The 17,092-nt window shown below is 31.5% G+C and overlaps 3 protein-coding genes across 6 annotated transcripts; 1 reads left to right on the forward strand and 2 right to left on the reverse strand.

Moving 5' to 3' along the window:
* The first annotated feature begins 354 nt into the window (after positions 1-354).
* On the forward strand, positions 355-4,885 carry LOC108747497 (transcription initiation factor IIA subunit 1). Of its 3 annotated transcripts, none has more exons than XM_018485014.1 (7): positions 355-678; positions 1,677-1,887; positions 2,274-2,558; positions 3,045-3,253; positions 3,385-3,534; positions 3,902-3,991; positions 4,096-4,885. In XM_018485014.1, the coding sequence occupies exons 1-7, from the start codon at positions 655-657 to the stop codon at positions 4,201-4,203; spliced, it is 1,077 nt and encodes a 358-aa protein (XP_018340516.1). In that variant the 5' UTR covers positions 355-654; the 3' UTR covers positions 4,204-4,885. The 3 variants fall into 3 exon arrangements, with proteins under 3 accessions (XP_018340516.1, XP_018340514.1, XP_018340515.1); XM_018485012.1 differs by having other exon boundaries at positions 362-678; positions 2,229-2,558; positions 4,096-4,884; XM_018485013.1 differs by having other exon boundaries at positions 365-678; positions 2,229-2,558; positions 3,388-3,534; positions 4,096-4,883.
* Positions 4,886-8,434: 3,549 nt separating this feature from the next.
* Positions 8,435-12,167, reverse strand: LOC108747352 (peroxisomal membrane protein PEX13). Its single transcript, XM_018484758.1, has 5 exons — positions 11,270-12,167; positions 10,381-10,638; positions 9,466-9,713; positions 9,184-9,384; positions 8,435-8,943 (listed from the first exon to the last, which is right to left on the reverse strand). The coding sequence occupies exons 1-5, from the start codon at positions 11,332-11,334 to the stop codon at positions 8,543-8,545; spliced, it is 1,173 nt and encodes a 390-aa protein (XP_018340260.1). The 5' UTR covers positions 11,335-12,167; the 3' UTR covers positions 8,435-8,542.
* Positions 12,168-12,793: 626 nt separating this feature from the next.
* On the reverse strand, positions 12,794-16,802 carry LOC108747338 (ubiquitin-like modifier-activating enzyme atg7). Of its 2 annotated transcripts, XM_018484740.1 has the most exons (9): positions 16,686-16,802; positions 16,033-16,256; positions 15,252-15,729; positions 14,846-15,159; positions 14,466-14,766; positions 14,026-14,373; positions 13,786-13,901; positions 13,367-13,664; positions 12,794-13,155 (listed from the first exon to the last, which is right to left on the reverse strand). In XM_018484740.1, exons 2-9 carry the CDS (start codon positions 16,227-16,229, stop codon positions 13,111-13,113), a joined length of 2,097 nt encoding a protein of 698 aa, XP_018340242.1. In that variant the 5' UTR covers positions 16,230-16,256; positions 16,686-16,802; the 3' UTR covers positions 12,794-13,110. The 2 variants fall into 2 exon arrangements, with proteins under 2 accessions (XP_018340242.1, XP_018340243.1); XM_018484741.1 differs by lacking the exon at positions 16,686-16,802 and having other exon boundaries at positions 15,252-15,740; positions 16,033-16,103.
* Between the last annotated feature and the right edge of the window lie 290 nt (positions 16,803-17,092).

A 17,092-nucleotide genomic window follows, 5' to 3' on the forward strand; every position in this document is an offset into this window, starting at 1 on the left:
CTAATCGGGATAAACCGTAATTGGTCAATTGTACTAAACAGCAAACGTGATTGATCAGTCGACGGCCGATGAAATTAACTGGCGTGAAATTAGCCCTCAATCTTCAATGCGTGGTGTGACACGGCCAATCAGAACTCGCGCTGGTAGTAAGTAGTACAAAAAGCCGAAATTGTAGACTACTCGCTAGAGTTCTGATTGGCTGCTGCTTTTTCGCTTTCCGCTTTTTCGTCAAGGTGTGAACGCGCCCTTACGGTCAGTATAAATGCTTCTCATGCCACGGCTCGAAGGCCCCAAAGAGACCGGGCGCTCGTAGGGTCGTAGGTCGCGCGAGCATTGGCGAGCATGCGCGGCCAACCCGAAGGTTGCCGACCATTGTCGACGGTGTTCGTGCGGTATTCATTCGTGCCTTCGTGGACGGAGCGTGGAATAGAGCGAGGCAGATCGTTGCCGTGCGCTTTGCATTTTGCTTTCACGAGTACCGATCGACGCGAGGATTCCGAAATCTTCTTCCCCTCGTCTCTCAACGATGCATCGGTGTGGCTTCTGAAAGTTCTGTAACGACGCGGATAGGATAACATCCTCGCGGATCGTCGGTGTTTTGCTTCCCTTCCCGGTCGGGCGTGCATCCACGCCGATCGTGCGTATCGCGCCACGATGGCTCTCAGCCAAACCAGCGTGGTGAGTAGAAACCAGCGAGCGTTACGTTGAACAAACGTTTACGTATTCCGAATGATTCCCCGAGATAACGAGAAGTTTTCTTCCGGATTGTTCTGAATCTTTCGATATCTATCGGAGAATGCCGCGCGCATCCGGCGGCGTGGTACGCTCGACTGCAGGAGCATCGGGGAAGTCGTACCTTGGACTGAAAAGTCCTAATGATGGATTGCGTTGTTCGACGTGGCTCTCTGATTCTAACATATACAGTCATTTAATATTTAAATATCAAGCTGTATCTTACATGCCACTGTGATATCTCTGAGCAAATGTTCAACTGTTTACATACTTGACTGGTTTAGTCAAATAGAATCTTTTCTTTGATGTAGAATTTTCAGTATCTCTAGCTTGATGGAAATGCTGGAATAAATTAAATTAGGGCCAATATAAATCTACAAGTGTAGATTTCTATGCAATATACGATTATATTTCTTTTATGCTTCTAATATCTTTCTAAGTTGATGTTTGATATTAGAAGATTTTAATAGAAGATACTAATTAGAATATAAAAGATATACAGAAATAATATAATTTGTCCACAAATTTTGTGCTTATATGTACATATATATAAATTCATATTTTAATTTTTTAATAACAATACATTTGTATATTTATGCTTATGTAACATTTAGTGATTAGTATGACTGCTAAAATAAATTATAATTTATGGAAATATATGCTATATAGTGGAGCATATGGACTGAAAAAATTTATTAAATTTTAACGAATGTTTATTCGAATAATACTAACTAAATATTTACTAAATGTAAACACATTTATTTGATATAAGAAATTTAATGTGATTTAATAATTACTTTTTTTATTAAGTAAATATTTACTATAAGTAAATGTTTAATGCTAAAAATATGTATTAAAATTTAATAAATTTTTTTTCAGTGTATATATATTTTTAATATTCTTGCAACATCAAAAGAATACTACATAAATCGTTTTATACACAGCTGAAATTGTACAACACTGTGATAGAAGATGTAATATCGGGAGTACGAGAGTCATTTATAGACGAAGGTGTAGATGAGCAGGTTTTACTAGAGCTCAAGCAAATATGGGAAGGAAAACTAATGGCCAGCAAGGCCGTGGAATTAAATCCAGATCCACCAGAGCCGCAAGTTCCTCAAATCAATACGCACAAAGCTGTGTCTGTCAATAAAGGTACGCATTGATAGTAGATATTGTTACTTTTGACAACTTTGAAAATTCAAAATTTTGAAATTAATTCTGAATATTAAGAAGTTTGAAGTGCTTTGAAAACTTTAGTGTTGAAAGTTAACTTCGACAATTTGAATTCTTTTAAGACTTCAAATCTTCAAAGTTGTAAAAAATAATAACTTTAATTGATAGGTTGAACATATAATTAACAAACGATTTATTACAGTGAATTGCAATATAATTTATACAAGGTGATTCACTGCTATTAAGTGTAGAACATTCAGTAATGGTGATGCATTTTATATGACTAGATTATTGCTATAAATTTGATGTTGTGTGAACAGCTAATGTAGGAAATCATTTTGTACAACCATCTGCTGGAAATACAGTACCGCAAACGCAACCTCAACAACAATCGCAACAGCAACAACAGCAGCAAGTACAAGCACAGCCACAGCAACCCTCGCAACCTCAACAACACACGCATCCTTCCACGGGAACAACATTGCAGCAACAGCAGCAACATTCGACAACGCCGTCGGTGCAACAAATGACCGCTTCAGCTGTGCTTAATCGACAAGTACCCATACAAATCACCTTACCTCCACAAGCTGGCGTGCCGGATGGACCACAACGTATTTTAAGCATACAAGTTCCTGCATCTGCTCTTCAAGGTGAAACTTTTTCTGTGTTTTATTAAAACCAACTTGTGTAATACAAATTGATTAAACTTTTTTGTATATGTCATATTTTGTTAGATATAATTTTTATTGTGCAAATCTCCATAAAATTTTGTATGATAAAAATATATTTACATCTATATTGTAATATGAATATACAGATATATTTATAAAGGAGCACGGCAGTGTCTCACACCATGTCTTAGCGCCAAGACGCTACCGTGTCTCTAGATATTGTTATTGTAATGTTTATTATTGTAATTTATTTTGAGGCTTATTCTTTTTAGCTGAACTTCCTGTACAGCTCGTCTCTCCTCCTTTTCTCTCTACGTTGGAAAAAAAAAGAGAAAAAATAAAGTACAAAGTTCAGTTAAAAAGAATAGGGAGTTTATTTTGTAAAAAAATCTTTTGTAAACACACATGTACACATGTCAACTATTTATCTATATAAATAAAAAGATTATCTGTTTTTCTTTTCAGCAAACCAGCTGCATACAATTTTAACAGGTCCGGTAATTTCCGCCGCTATGGGTCTTCCAGCAAATTTAGCTTCAACTTTGTTGCAACAGCATGTGAATTCTACACTGCAAGGACAAGCAGCATTAACTCCATTACAAGTGAATCAGCCTCTTCAAGTGGTTACACAAAGTACAAACAGTGTCGTTACACAAAGGCCACCTCAAAATCAGGTAGAGTGAATATTTAATCTATGCAGACTAAGAGAACATAATGGAAAAGATAAGATAATAGATAAGTGCTTACACGTACACATATATGTATATTATATAGGTAACACACCATACATTATTCATTTTTCCAGCAGCAAAATAATATAAATCAGTTAGATGGAGGAGTCGGTGATTCTACTGACGATGACGATGAAGAGGAAGAAGAGGATAACGATGATGATGATGAGGATATGGATGAGAAAGAGGAGGAAGAAAATGATGAGGCTGCGGCTCGTGAAGAGGTTAATATTTATAAATAAATTTTATTTAACAGATTGAAGGACTCTTCCTATACAAAATAAATAACAATAAATAAAGGGCAAAGTAAGAGTTAAACACATTTCTTTAAAAAAAGTCATACAATTAAAAGAATAAATTACAAATAGAGAAAAGTAAAATTGAAAAAATATATAATAAAATAAAAACTCAGTTTAAATACAAATAAATTACCTAATTTCGGATTGAGCCCTCTTCAGACATTAACTTATCGAAAAAATCGCAGTACAAAATTAATTATCGCAAATGTTCGCATATTCACTATATTCACAGTTCACAAATAAATTTCACATAAGTTGAGTGATTATCTCACAAGAGAATTATTTGTATTAGGACCCCCTTAATTCCGAAGATGATGTTACGGATGACGATCCTGCTGATCTCTTCGACACCGATAATGTAGTCGTCTGCCAGTACGATAAGGTACAAGATAGTGATTTATGTCTAAGTTTACGATAAAGTTTATGTAATACTCTACATTACGATGTTTCAACTCGGAGTCACATATGATAACGTTTTATTTTCAGATTACAAGGAGTCGGAATAAATGGAAATTTTATTTGAAGGACGGTATAATGAATCTGTCTGGAAAAGATTATGTGTTCCAAAAAGCAAATGGGGACGCTGAATGGTAACTCTTAAGTGCGTTGTGAATATCGTGTTGCCCACAGTAAGCTCGACTCAGGGACACTGCGTATAAAGGCAACTTGATGATTGTGTTCACATGAAATCGCGTTATGACAGATAACGATAATCTCTACGATAATTCTTCTATCGATTGCGTGATGCTGCCGCAGACAAGAAAACAACAGTATAGGGAAACAATGATGAACACGTTATTAGAAATATCATATTATTAATTTTGTGTTATATTTTTAGCCCTCTGAATAGCAGGATATTCGAGATATTTAGACACGCCAATTCTACTTGTTGAAACTAAATAAGTCACAAACGTTAAAAATATATTAGGTTTTATTTTTTTATTCTGTTGCTATTAAGCAGTCTTGAATATTCTATATTAATATATTGATTACATTTTTCCTTCGAATTACATTTTTTTAAATTTAGGAAAATTCAATACCGAAAGTCAAGAGGAGCATAGGGGGCTAATACATACGATTTTTATCAGGCAAACGTTACTTTTCAGTTACTTTGTCATTACTTTCTATAGTAAACAATTTGATGACGACGTTGTAATTTTTTATGACAGTAATGCTAACTAACTAAATACTAAGGTTGTGCTATGATTAGAAAAATCATTTTTAAAAGTGATTTACGTGTTACTAAAAAATCATTATGTGTTACTAAAAAAAAACTAACAAAGTAACGAGTAATGCGTTACAAATCAATGGAAAAAGTTTATTAGTTTTTTTCAATAATGAATGATTTTTTCAATCCGTTACAAGTAACAATTTATTTTTCTAACTTTGATGTTACCATTATCATAAAAAATTCACAATGTCATTATTGTAACAAGGTAACGATCAACAAAGTAACGACGTTACAAGTAACTACTAACCTTGATTTTTATATAGTGCAAATTACGAATATATAAGTTTTAAAAAATTGTATAAGAATCTCTCCTACTGTTAGTCATACGTTAGTGGAAACTTGCTTGTGGGCGCCGAAATTCTTTCTAAAACAATCCACGACAGATTAGTTAGCTTTTTCTAGCAAATGAATGAACTTTATTGGAGCGGGAGTACGTTATGTATATATATTGACTGAATGATTATATATGTATGTATGTATATATATTGGTATGTATATATACATATACACACATTGGCGAAAGCACCATATCGATTAGTGGATCTAGAGCCACATCACGGATAATGAATGTGAAAATTGTGTACTCTACTGATATATACATAATATATATTAATATACATATATATTTTGAAATCCTCAATTATGAACTTTTTCATGTGAAAGGAAGTTGTAGACTTCCATTTTCTATTTGTGATGATCTAAAAACAGTACGATATCGTATATATGTTTGAGTTGAAGGATTTTAAAGGATTGCAAAACCACCGTTCATATATGTGATTTGGAACAATAAATGTGTCTTATTACTGTTACCAGAATTGACAAATTCATTTAGCAGAAGGAATTAAGGACATTTCAGAATTTAAGAGATCTATTATCGATGTTTCATTGAGAAAGTTTAAATTGCTCTGTAAGTGATAAAACTTAATTTTTGTTTTATTCAAAATCTTTAGAATAATTTAATATTGTTAAGTGTTGTAACATATTTTCCATTTTATTTTTAGATTTTTATCTAATAGCAATTATCTATTTGGAATTATGTTAAAAAATTATATTAACTAACTTTCAGAACAATTTATCATTAAATAAGTTATAAAATTCGTGAATTAGCAAATTTAATTATTACACGCGCTAAAGTTCAAACAAAATCAGTGTGTAAAAATTTATTCTTAAATTATGATTTGTAAGTGGAGATTAATGTTTTATTAATTTAAAATAATTGTGTAATTGGAGAACAATATAAACAAATTTCTTCAAAACTGACAATGTGATTATAAATATGCCAAAATAGTGGTGCAATTTTTGTATTGTATTGTATCACTCTATGCCGAAGATTCTTCGAATAATGACATTTTTTAATCTAGGTTATTTATTTAAAAAGTTTGGCCTTTAAATCTCTCTAATCTCTTGAGATTATCAAAAAGGCGTATAATTATATTTAATTAAAATTTTGGCAAAAATCAATATATCTTGTAAAATATGAAAATATATAGGTGCTATATATTATATAGGTGCTATTATGGTATCTACGTATTATTCTCCACATATATTCCAAGTTCAATTAAATTTCTTAGAATTTGGAAAATAAATATTTCACAAGAAAACTGTTCACTATAAATGTGCATGTATGCGTGTGTGCGCATGTTAGTTTAAAAACTTTCGGGCAATCGTAATTTCTTTAACGATGAGCATTTAATAGTCCATAATTATATTCTTTATTTTGTCTCGTATTATATTTAGTGTTATATATAGACGTTTAAATCGATGCATGCCTATCTAAATTTTAGGGATTGTATCTAATTAGATTTTGTTTGATACAATTTTTGGTTTACAGGCAGTTTAATGGTAAAACATTTTATTTCATTAAATTCCTTTATGTAGTAATGTTTTCTCAATAAATTACGGATAAGAGTCCATTTTCATTAGACTCTTCATAAACATAAAATATAAATATTTTTTACAACCTATATCTTTCAACATATATCATATCGAATTTTATAAATTTTATTTAAAACGCTATAAATAAGAAACATTCTCAACTTTGAAGAATTAGGATTGTAAAATCTCATATTCAATATCTTAAATTTTCATTTGCGAAAAAAATGTGCCAATATATATACACACATAATTTTTTAAATTACCTCCATTATAAAATATTACATGAGGCTAGTATAAAAAGTAGTTATACAATCAAAATATTACAAAACGTACAAAATTTTAATTGCACACGTGTTTATATTTCGGCACATTTCTATCGGATTTTTTAATTCGGTAACAAAAAAGGCAGACTGTTTTATTAATTAAAACAATTCAATTTTTTATCACATATTGAAGTCTATGTAGATTAAAAATTACATATACGTTTAGATATAGGATTATATATTTTGGATTTATATAAACTCTAACCGTTGATTTTTTCGATGTCGAATATATCATGGAGATTTTGCACTTTCGAACAATCTCATATTTTGAAATAATCTATTATATCCTACATAATATTGCAGCTAATTTTTATGCTATCTACCTGATTTCCGAGTACAAACGCATTTTTATTGCCCTGTGCTTCCTTTTACATATAAGATCGTGACACTATATTGTAAATATTTAAAGAGAGCTTGTGACATGTAATTTATCAATTCTTCTTGTTTTATGAGTAAGCAGTTACAATTAATCAATTAATTAATTGTGAACGAAAAATTATAAAATTTCGGATCAACTCTTACTAACGTGTGTCTTTGAGATGTTTAAATATATATTATTAACATTATAATTTCATAAATGTGCGATTATGTTAATTGACTTTTTTATATTTAAATAGAAAAGCAGTTTTTGTATTTAAAATTTATTATTGATATACTGAAGATTACCAAATTTGGGCCGAAACATTTATGTAGAATTTTGTATCATTAACTGAAGATTTTTAATATATGACTTCACTACGAAAATCTAGCGTAACATATGCTCGTTATCACTATTTTACAAAATTTGGCATTAAGTTTTTAAGTGTTCGACGAGCATGAATGTTATTGCAACTAAATGCAAATGTGAGATCGAAATATCCGCATAAATATTCCGCATTTGCGGAAATTTATTTTAAAAAAATGTTGACGCACGTATGTGAAACAATTCGCATTTTTGTCTCTTTTTTTAAAATTAAATATCGAATTAAATATCGCTTTAAATTTATTTAATATGTACAAATATATTTTTAATATGTACAAATACGAATGTTACAAACTCCTCTTTATTTGGATAACTTAATATATAAAAAGATAATATATTACTGTAAAATCAAAATAACAAAATTGTATTTTATGGTAATTTGTGAGCTTTTCCTCAATTGAAATAAATCATTAAGTGTCAAGTAAAAATGTCGGTTATCGTAATTTAATCATATATCAACATATTGGAAAAGATTCACTGTGCTTTGTTTGATACCTAGTAAATATGGCGCGTTTTATAATATTACTTTATATCAGTCATGTCCTATAAAGATATAGTAGGCCATATATTTAAGGTAGACCATATAGGTCTGTTCTTTTTGGCTGAACTTTTGCACTAGTTTTTCTTTCTTTCTTTTCTCTCTAGAAGAAATAAAGAGGAAGAAAGATGAACTGGTGCAAAAGTTCAGTCAAAAAGAACAGGCCTAATATCACTTTGCGACTATTTGAATGATTTAGATCGAGATCTTTCAATTAATTTCGACTAAAGTAGATCGTCTTTAATATTATTCTCAGAGAAGTCAGTACTTTGTTGGCCAATGCTAGGTTCTACAGTATTCATCTGTTCGTCAGAAGCGGTCGCATTTTGCATGGAAGTTGGAATTACCGTAGATGTAATAACATTTCCATTGCTTTCCGATTCTGGTTTTCTCTTCAACTGTCCGACTATAGTTACATAATTAGCAGGTACCAAACCGACATTTCTATTATCGGTGGCTATCCACCAACCTGGTATGCTTTTAGATTGCAGGGAACGCGGCGCCAACCATATTTTTTGACCAGTTCTCAAGCTCAATTCCTCATTCGAAACTGCCATGAAATCGTACATTGCTGTTGCCACACATACTGGATCCTCGCATTTCACCCATTCTTTCGGATCGTTAACTGTAAATTTACCAATATATAAAGTATCATTTATCTTAAAGATAGGAATTACAGTAAGAAAAAATTAGTTTATATACGAAATTGCATTTTATTTTTGTAAAATTTTTATAAAAATTATTTGACGCATAAAATTTTTCTAAGCATAAAGTTTAGCGACGGAAGACATAGATCGTTATATGTAAAAATTTATCACGTGTTTATTTAGATTTAAAATGTCCTTAAAAATGCAAAAACAATTACCTTTTATTTGATTTTGCCTTATATTACTCGTTATCTTGTGAATTAGATATGGAATAGCGACAAACACGCCGAGGAGTAAAATATTCATCCAAGGAGAAATCCTTTCGTTCGTCGCCGTCGTTATCGGTGTTTGTTCTCCATTTGTTAATTGTGCTGATTGCTGCCACAATTCTTCGACGACAGCATTTTGCGTTTGAAGACCTAGGAATAGAATCATTATTAAACGATAATAAATTATGTAAGTAGATATAAAAGTTCTGATTATATAAAAACCAAACCTACCAAGCGTAAATAAAATCCTTCTGTAGATCCATTTCATGACACGGATTAAAGCAAATGTGCTTAATAACTGGCCAATTGTTGACCGCAATCTACCGATATTATCTGCTACGCTTAAAATCGCACGGAAGGAATTTGTCAATGCGAAATATGTTGATTCCAGTAACATTGTGATGGATGAAAATGTATGTAATACGGTCTCCACTACACGAAAAGTCGATCTTGTGCTCTCCTCTGCATATTGTTGAAACCTGCAATATAAAAAGCCAACTCTTTAATGTTCTATCAATTATTCCTATCCATGCAATTTAATTTTAATCTCGGTTTAATTTACTCTATCTTTTTCTCATTCTCAAGCTGGTATTCAGAGACAGATCTAATATTTAAGGCTGTTCTAAATACAGTCTCAAGACAATCATAAGAACGGCGTATTAACATTGTAAAACATTATTTAAGATGATTTTGAAATAAGAACGGAATATGAATATCTTTTTTTAAATAAGGTTTTTTAAAATAAGAAAAAGATAAAAAGTTAATTAGTAAAATTAAAAAGAGATTAAAGTTAATTTACATTGGTAAAAATGAACATTAGTTCAAAAAGCTTGAATTAAACTGAGCATACTTTTTCAAATAAGAATTTTAAACTGTAATTATTATATAATAATTACATTATGTAAATTAATCTTTGGGATTTTAATTTAATCGCTGATACCTCATCGGCCTTGACTCTCATTAGTCTTGAATTTGTTTATTTTTATTTTTAAGAGTGTGAATCCGTTAATAAATTTGTAATTATTATATTTTTGAAACGGGATATAATATCAATTAAGAAAGTTCTACATTTTTATCCTTTCATTATTTTATATCTCAGTAGTTAACTCTCAATTAGATATTTACAGATGACCTTTTCCAGTATACCTGTTCTCCACATCACCACTGTGTCCTCCAATTTGTCCATAACTATTACCAGAATAGGGAATGTAACTACCAAAAGATCCAAATCCACCGTAGCCTCTATAACCTCCATATCCATAATTACTGTAACCGCCATAGCCATAATTCGAGCCATATGGTCTATAATCGTTATATCCTAAATAACTTTGAGCTGGTTGGCGAGGTGGCAATGGAGGTGGAACGGCTCCAACTCCAGTTTGAAAAGATGACTGTCCCGGCATGCTGGACAGTCAAAATTTGCATTGTTTGTTTCAAATGTTATTGAGACAGGCATCAATCTAATTCATTTTCTATGTGAAGTAGAAAATTGTAATCTAAAAGTACATATTTCAAATATAAAAAGTATAAAAGAATTATTATTAAATGATTATCAAGAGAAAGAGGGAGAGAGAGCCGTACATTAAAGTGTCAAAAAGCCAGTTTTTTTTTAGCTAAACTTAAATTCTTGCACAGTTCATCTTTTCTTTCTAATGTGAAAAGAAAAAGAGGAAAGCTAAACTGTGCAAAAAGTTCAACTAAAAACACAAACCTTAATATAACAACCTAAAATAACAAACCTAATAACAACCTTATTTAATTAAAGATTAAAAAATCTACTAAAAATGATCAAATATTTATTCTATTTATTCCAGATATACACATGACTTTCTATTCTTCTTTATTTTCTATTGCTCGAATAAACAAAAAATAAGATATCAAAACAGAATTATTGAATGTAAAGATAACTGGTGCAGAATTCGGTCGCAAAATGATCAGCTGAATGTTTTGTGACATCAGCATGACTCTGAGAATTGTTTACAGAATTACTTCTGAGGATTGTTTGTTAAATTACTCCGAAGACACGCGTCGATACCTGGACGAAAAGCTAGAATTCCTGAGCTGATTACTGTTGATAATGTTACTCCGTCCCGGTGCCATCGTTCACAAATCTCACGTCTGTTACTCCGAAGATTTTGCGAGCAGCACTCAGCTTGGAATGATCTTAAACGATCTGCTGATAGCGCAGTTCAAAGTTCAAAAATCTTAAAAAAGGAACTGTGCACTTTCTTGATGTCTGAAGGATTCTCCAGCGATGGCGGGGCGTTCACTCACGTCACTTGCGTCAACTTATGTGTACTCTTTTTCTTTTTTAAGTCCGAGGATTTCGGACTCTTATGTATAATCGCGATTGTTGCGAAATAACCCGAAAAGTTCCGTTTCGCGTACGATAAATATTCGCATTGAGACGTATTAAGACCCGTCCAGATGTGAATACTCGCTTGTTAACGCTAGAGTTCCTCTAGTAAGAGTTAGGACATAAGAGCGCAAGGACGCCATTGCCGGGTGTCGGATACTGGCCGGAAACAGCATAATTCCACCATAGTTGACAGTCTAATTTCGCGTCCCGCCTTCTACACTATGAAACAGTTGCTCGCACCAATTCACAGATTTAACCCCATGGCACATACAAAACGTAAGGTCGTAAGACGTAATCAGTAAGCGAATTGCCCAATCACGGTAGAGATCGCAAGGCAGTAGCGAATCCAATCTTACGATTTCCTTACTGCTTATGTGTTATGACTTTACGTTTTTGTATGTGCCATGGGTACTACCCATCAAAAGTATCTGCTGCGTTTAAAGGGACTTGAAATGTGACCAATCAGGAATTGATGACCCTCATGATTTGACTCTTATACTAGAGGGACTCTAGTTAACGCCTGCGAAAGGCGAACATGATCAATAAAATCAATTCAATTTCACGGCATTTTTGAGAACTCGAGTTTACTTAAGTTTATGTGACTTTATCAATTTCTTGCAGCTGAGTTCTATTATATGTGAAACAATTTTCTAAAATATTTTTTTATTTCATTAAATAAAAATATACATAATTGTATATATATTACAATTATATTATCACTACAATAAAAAGATTTATATAAGATTTATATAAGATGTAATTAAAAACGTATTATATGAATAATTTATATTTAAAAATGATGTAATATACAAAAAATTCATAAGATATTCAAATAAGATATTCAAATTTTGCCATATATGTAATTTTTAAATTTATAATAACTTACAGATATATTCTTATAATAACAATGAGATATAAAAACATGATATGGAAATGAATGTGTGATTAAGTGTTTTACAAAAGAACATAGATATATTCAAACACGGTGAAAAATACATTAATTATTTTCTAACAATTATCTTTAATATATTTCTATAATTGTAAAATAAAAACTAGAAGTAATTATGCAGATAATAAGGAGTTATAATGTTTCAAGAATAAAAAAGTGTTATTGTTCACATTAAAAGAATTTATTTAACATTAGATAAGTTCAAATTTTTATAATAATGATAAAATCATACATTATAGATAATCGATTTGAAGTAAAATATGCAACATGGACAAATTTGCAAACTTGAAGAAACACAAAGACTTTCATCACATATATAACTCTCATATATTAACAATTTCTACTAAAAGTTTTGATTCAATACACTATAACTTTGATTAATTTAAATGTGCTCTTTTTCAAAATGGCATTCCGCATAAAATGTGTTATTTATATATATATATATATATATATATAAGTTTGTTTATATAAAAACTGTGCAATTAACTTATGTGTGAAATTCATATTATACATTTTCTTTTGTACGCATTTTATTATTTTGGTTGTATTATTTATCACGGCTTCTTTTTCATGATTCTTCATCTTCGCTCGAACTACACATTGCATAACATAACTGAAAATTGAAAAATACATATGTAATGTAATATCAAATATAAATGCAAATGAATTACGTAAAGCGATAAAAATATATTAATTTTTATTTATCAAAATAAAAAAGATTTTAGAGCTAATCTATAACACAAAAATAACTTTTTCCAATTTTCTAAAATATTTTTTTATAATACTTTAGGCGCACTTGACTGTTTATGTATATAATTACATACCTCGTCCAGATCTGGTCTTTTAAATATTTCCTCGAGTCCTGATAATTTTTCGAGATAATTTGGCGTATTGCAAGCGTCGAGCACGAAAGCAAAACCGCGATGTTGATATTCTTCGATTAAAGGCCTCGAGCAAGCTGTACAAAATGGGGATCTATGTGTGATAGTTAAGTTTATTTTGTGATTCCAAAGCGAGCCCCGTATTGTGTGAGGTACGCCACCCAATAATCCTGTGAGCGGATTGTTGAAAGTGTCTTGATCATAGTCCCAATCGGTATTTGTAAGCGCTGTAGCTGAAATTCTTAAAAAAAAATTATAAAAAAAAAATTATCATATAAACAAAAATATTTAATAATTAAAAAAATTAAAAATATTTAAATCATATAAACAAAATCTGTATATTGTGTTTGAATTTAACTTACCCTTGGCAATGTTGTGTTACTGCCATAAGTAATTCAACTGCTAGACCTGCAGCGATTTGTGACAGACCTGGCCGACTTACCGTACATTGCTGATCGAGCGTTCTATCAATTTGTGACTAGAACAAAAATAACAATCACAAAATTAAAATATATCTTATTTGAAGTAGTTATAAATTTAAAACAAAAAGATTATAAATCTTTTTCGGGACTTAATATGATGTTAAAATAATATGTACTCACATTCCCGGGTTGCGTTACATCGTTACAAAAGTAACATCCAAGATTATATGGTACAGGATTCTGTATCGTTAAATTAGGCGAAACAGAATCGGAAAGATCGCAAATACCGTGTCGTTGTACCGTATACGAATCGAAACCTAAAGCAGCGTTGATAGCTATCTTATTCGTCGCGGCGCACAAGAGAGTTGGCAACCATCTGGCTTCACGTGAATCCAGAAGCAAGAACACCACGTCGTGATTATCTATGAGTTCTTGAAGTTTGCTCACAGCCTCTCTAGTCGTTTCCATCATACTCTGGCCGACTACATGACCAGGCATAGGAATATGCAAGACTACACCTTCCACATTCTGCAACACCATAAGTGATTTTATTGACTGAATTGAATTACTTCGAAATATCGTCTCACAATGCAACAAGTTTAATAAACATATGTACTTACCATACTAGGACGTATCCTAAGTAAAGCATCCTTTGCGGCATGTGCTTTGTGCCGACGTTGTACCGCATCTTCATGCGTATATAGACTTTGGCGCACAGTATTGCTGTGTGAAACGGCAGAATTATCTACGAGCGTCATATTAGTGATACCCCAGCCAAGAAGTACTCTCGCCACAGAACATCCAAGTGTTCCGGCACCCAAGAGAAGGCATCGTAAACTACTGATCTTTTCCAAATCTAGATCAGGGACAAGGCGCCATTTCATCAATTTCAGATTTAAACTGATCGCTCTGTCTGATAATCTAATGTAACATACAAATATAAAAAGCACTTTTAAATTTCTGTACATAAAAATTGTTAACTTGAAGAACTTAAATTTACCTGGTAGGATCCATGTTAGATAAATCCGCGATGTTGGGACCCATTTTTCCATTTACGTTAGCTTCCCATCCTACCAAGTGTCCTTCGAAAATAGTTTCTCTCATAGTTTCTATATCTTTATCTTCTTTGATTCTAAGTGTAAATATAATTGCAGTTTGCATTTTATTGCTCCTTACTGATAAGACTTTGATGTCGCGTGTAAAGCAGTACATAGGACAATGCCATAATAATAGGCACAAAAGATTTCGCAAGGGCCATCCAGGTTCTGCACTTGCACAAGGATCATAAAATGCAAAGTATACCTCCTTTTTTGCCTGATAAAGATAAAAAAGATATTTCAGTTATTAATAATAATAAAAGTTTCTTTTATTATGTATAAAAAAATAAGAATATAACTTCGTCAAACCTGCTCTAAATCTTCTTTGCTGCTAACATTTAGTTTTATATATTCAACTCCCTTTGACAAACTATCAACATTCAAATCATCCTTTCCAGACACAAAAACTGTGAAGAAGTTTCTCGATTTTGTATCCAGCTGAAGAAAGCTTGTACATAATTTATCTATTTGACTGGATGTAAATTCACCAGATGCAAATTTCGTCGGTGCGACCGAATAAGTTTCTGGAAATGAGAAAGGAGTTGGATGTGCGACCCAATAATGAAACTTATACTTCTTAAGATCCGAATATGCAAATATTAAGAATATCGAAAGCCGTGACGGCTCTTGCAAGGCTGTGCCATCTCTGATACTATCAATAATGCATTTGCCCATGGTGTCGATAAACTTCTCAGGATTTATCTGTCTGAAAGCTTCATAGGTATTTGTGTTAATCATGTAGCCACAACATGCTACTCCAGCATTATGAGAAGTTGTCTCCAAGTTTCTGAAACTCATTTGACTGGAGTTTATTCTGTTTATTACATCAACATAGAATTTATATATATACAATTTATATACACATATTAATTATATATTATTATTTATACTTTAATATCAATTTATTGCTGCTATTTCATCAATTAAATGTTGGAGATATAGAGTTATAATATTTGGGCGATATTGCGCTAATAATTATGCTACTATAAACATTATTATTAAGCTATTATTAATTATACATGCAAATTATATTGCAAAACATAGTTTAATCTATTTCATCAAAAAAACAAATTGCCTATGTAATACTTACTCATTAAATGATGTGCAATCAAGTATTAATGGATTGGTTCTCCCTTCATCCATTGGTTGAAGAGCAAAACTCCCCCACATATGTATCTCGGCTTTCTCATCTAGTTTCAACTTGTCTATTTTCAATTCTGCAAATTTTGCCCAAAATCTTGGATCTGTAGCTGTTTTTAATTTTGTGAACCGTATTATTTCAGACATCTTTGGAAACTAATAATTTTCTTAAATCTGAAAGACAAAGAAAACAGTAAAATAAATATAATAAATAGAAAATATATTACAACAAAAAAAATAATAACAATTAAAAAATACAATAACAATATGTTCCGTTATGATAAATAAAGATAAGATTTCGCACATTAAAACATCATATACACAAGGTTATTCGATGAAAAATATATCTCTTTGGCATTGAACAATATCGCAGAAGAATGATAATATCGTATAATTAAGATTTATTCTATCATTTCTATATCATTTCTGCATTATAATTGTACATCAACTTTTAGAAATGCAATTCTTTAAGCCGACGATTGCAATGAAAAATATAACGAATCTAAATATTTTAATAGTGGATCTCTCATGCCCTTCAAAAATAGAACATCTTTATCTGTCTCTCTTTCTCTAAATTGTAAATTAACATTAATTAATACACACGTATATCAGAATTGATTGTCAGCAACAATCGCTGCGATCATACGACAGCAAGTGACAAATAGAAAGCGCGTGTACGAACTGTAAACAAAGATGAATGTCACAAACGTCATGATAGAATTATAGAAGAGGTTTATTTGCGTTGCATGCTCCAATATGCTCCTAGTTCCTCCAACCAATAGCTCTTACTCACTCAAATGCGCTCGATAGAATGAGTAAAAGCTATAGTAAGAACACATTGGAGCACATGCTGGAGTATGCGAACAAACCTAAAGATGCCTTTTCATGCTAACGTTCGATGCTCATTCGCGGTGTCAAAATAAATCACGTAATAGACATTAATATCAAGCTTCAGTTTTGGAGTGCGTTCCGAATTACGCCTGTGTCATGGCTATGCATTGGAGATTAAG

This window comes from Trachymyrmex septentrionalis, unplaced genomic scaffold (assembly GCF_001594115.1).
Source record: "Trachymyrmex septentrionalis isolate Tsep2-gDNA-1 unplaced genomic scaffold, Tsep1.0 scaffold2, whole genome shotgun sequence".
In the NCBI taxonomy this organism is placed as follows: domain Eukaryota; kingdom Metazoa; phylum Arthropoda; class Insecta; order Hymenoptera; family Formicidae; genus Trachymyrmex; species Trachymyrmex septentrionalis.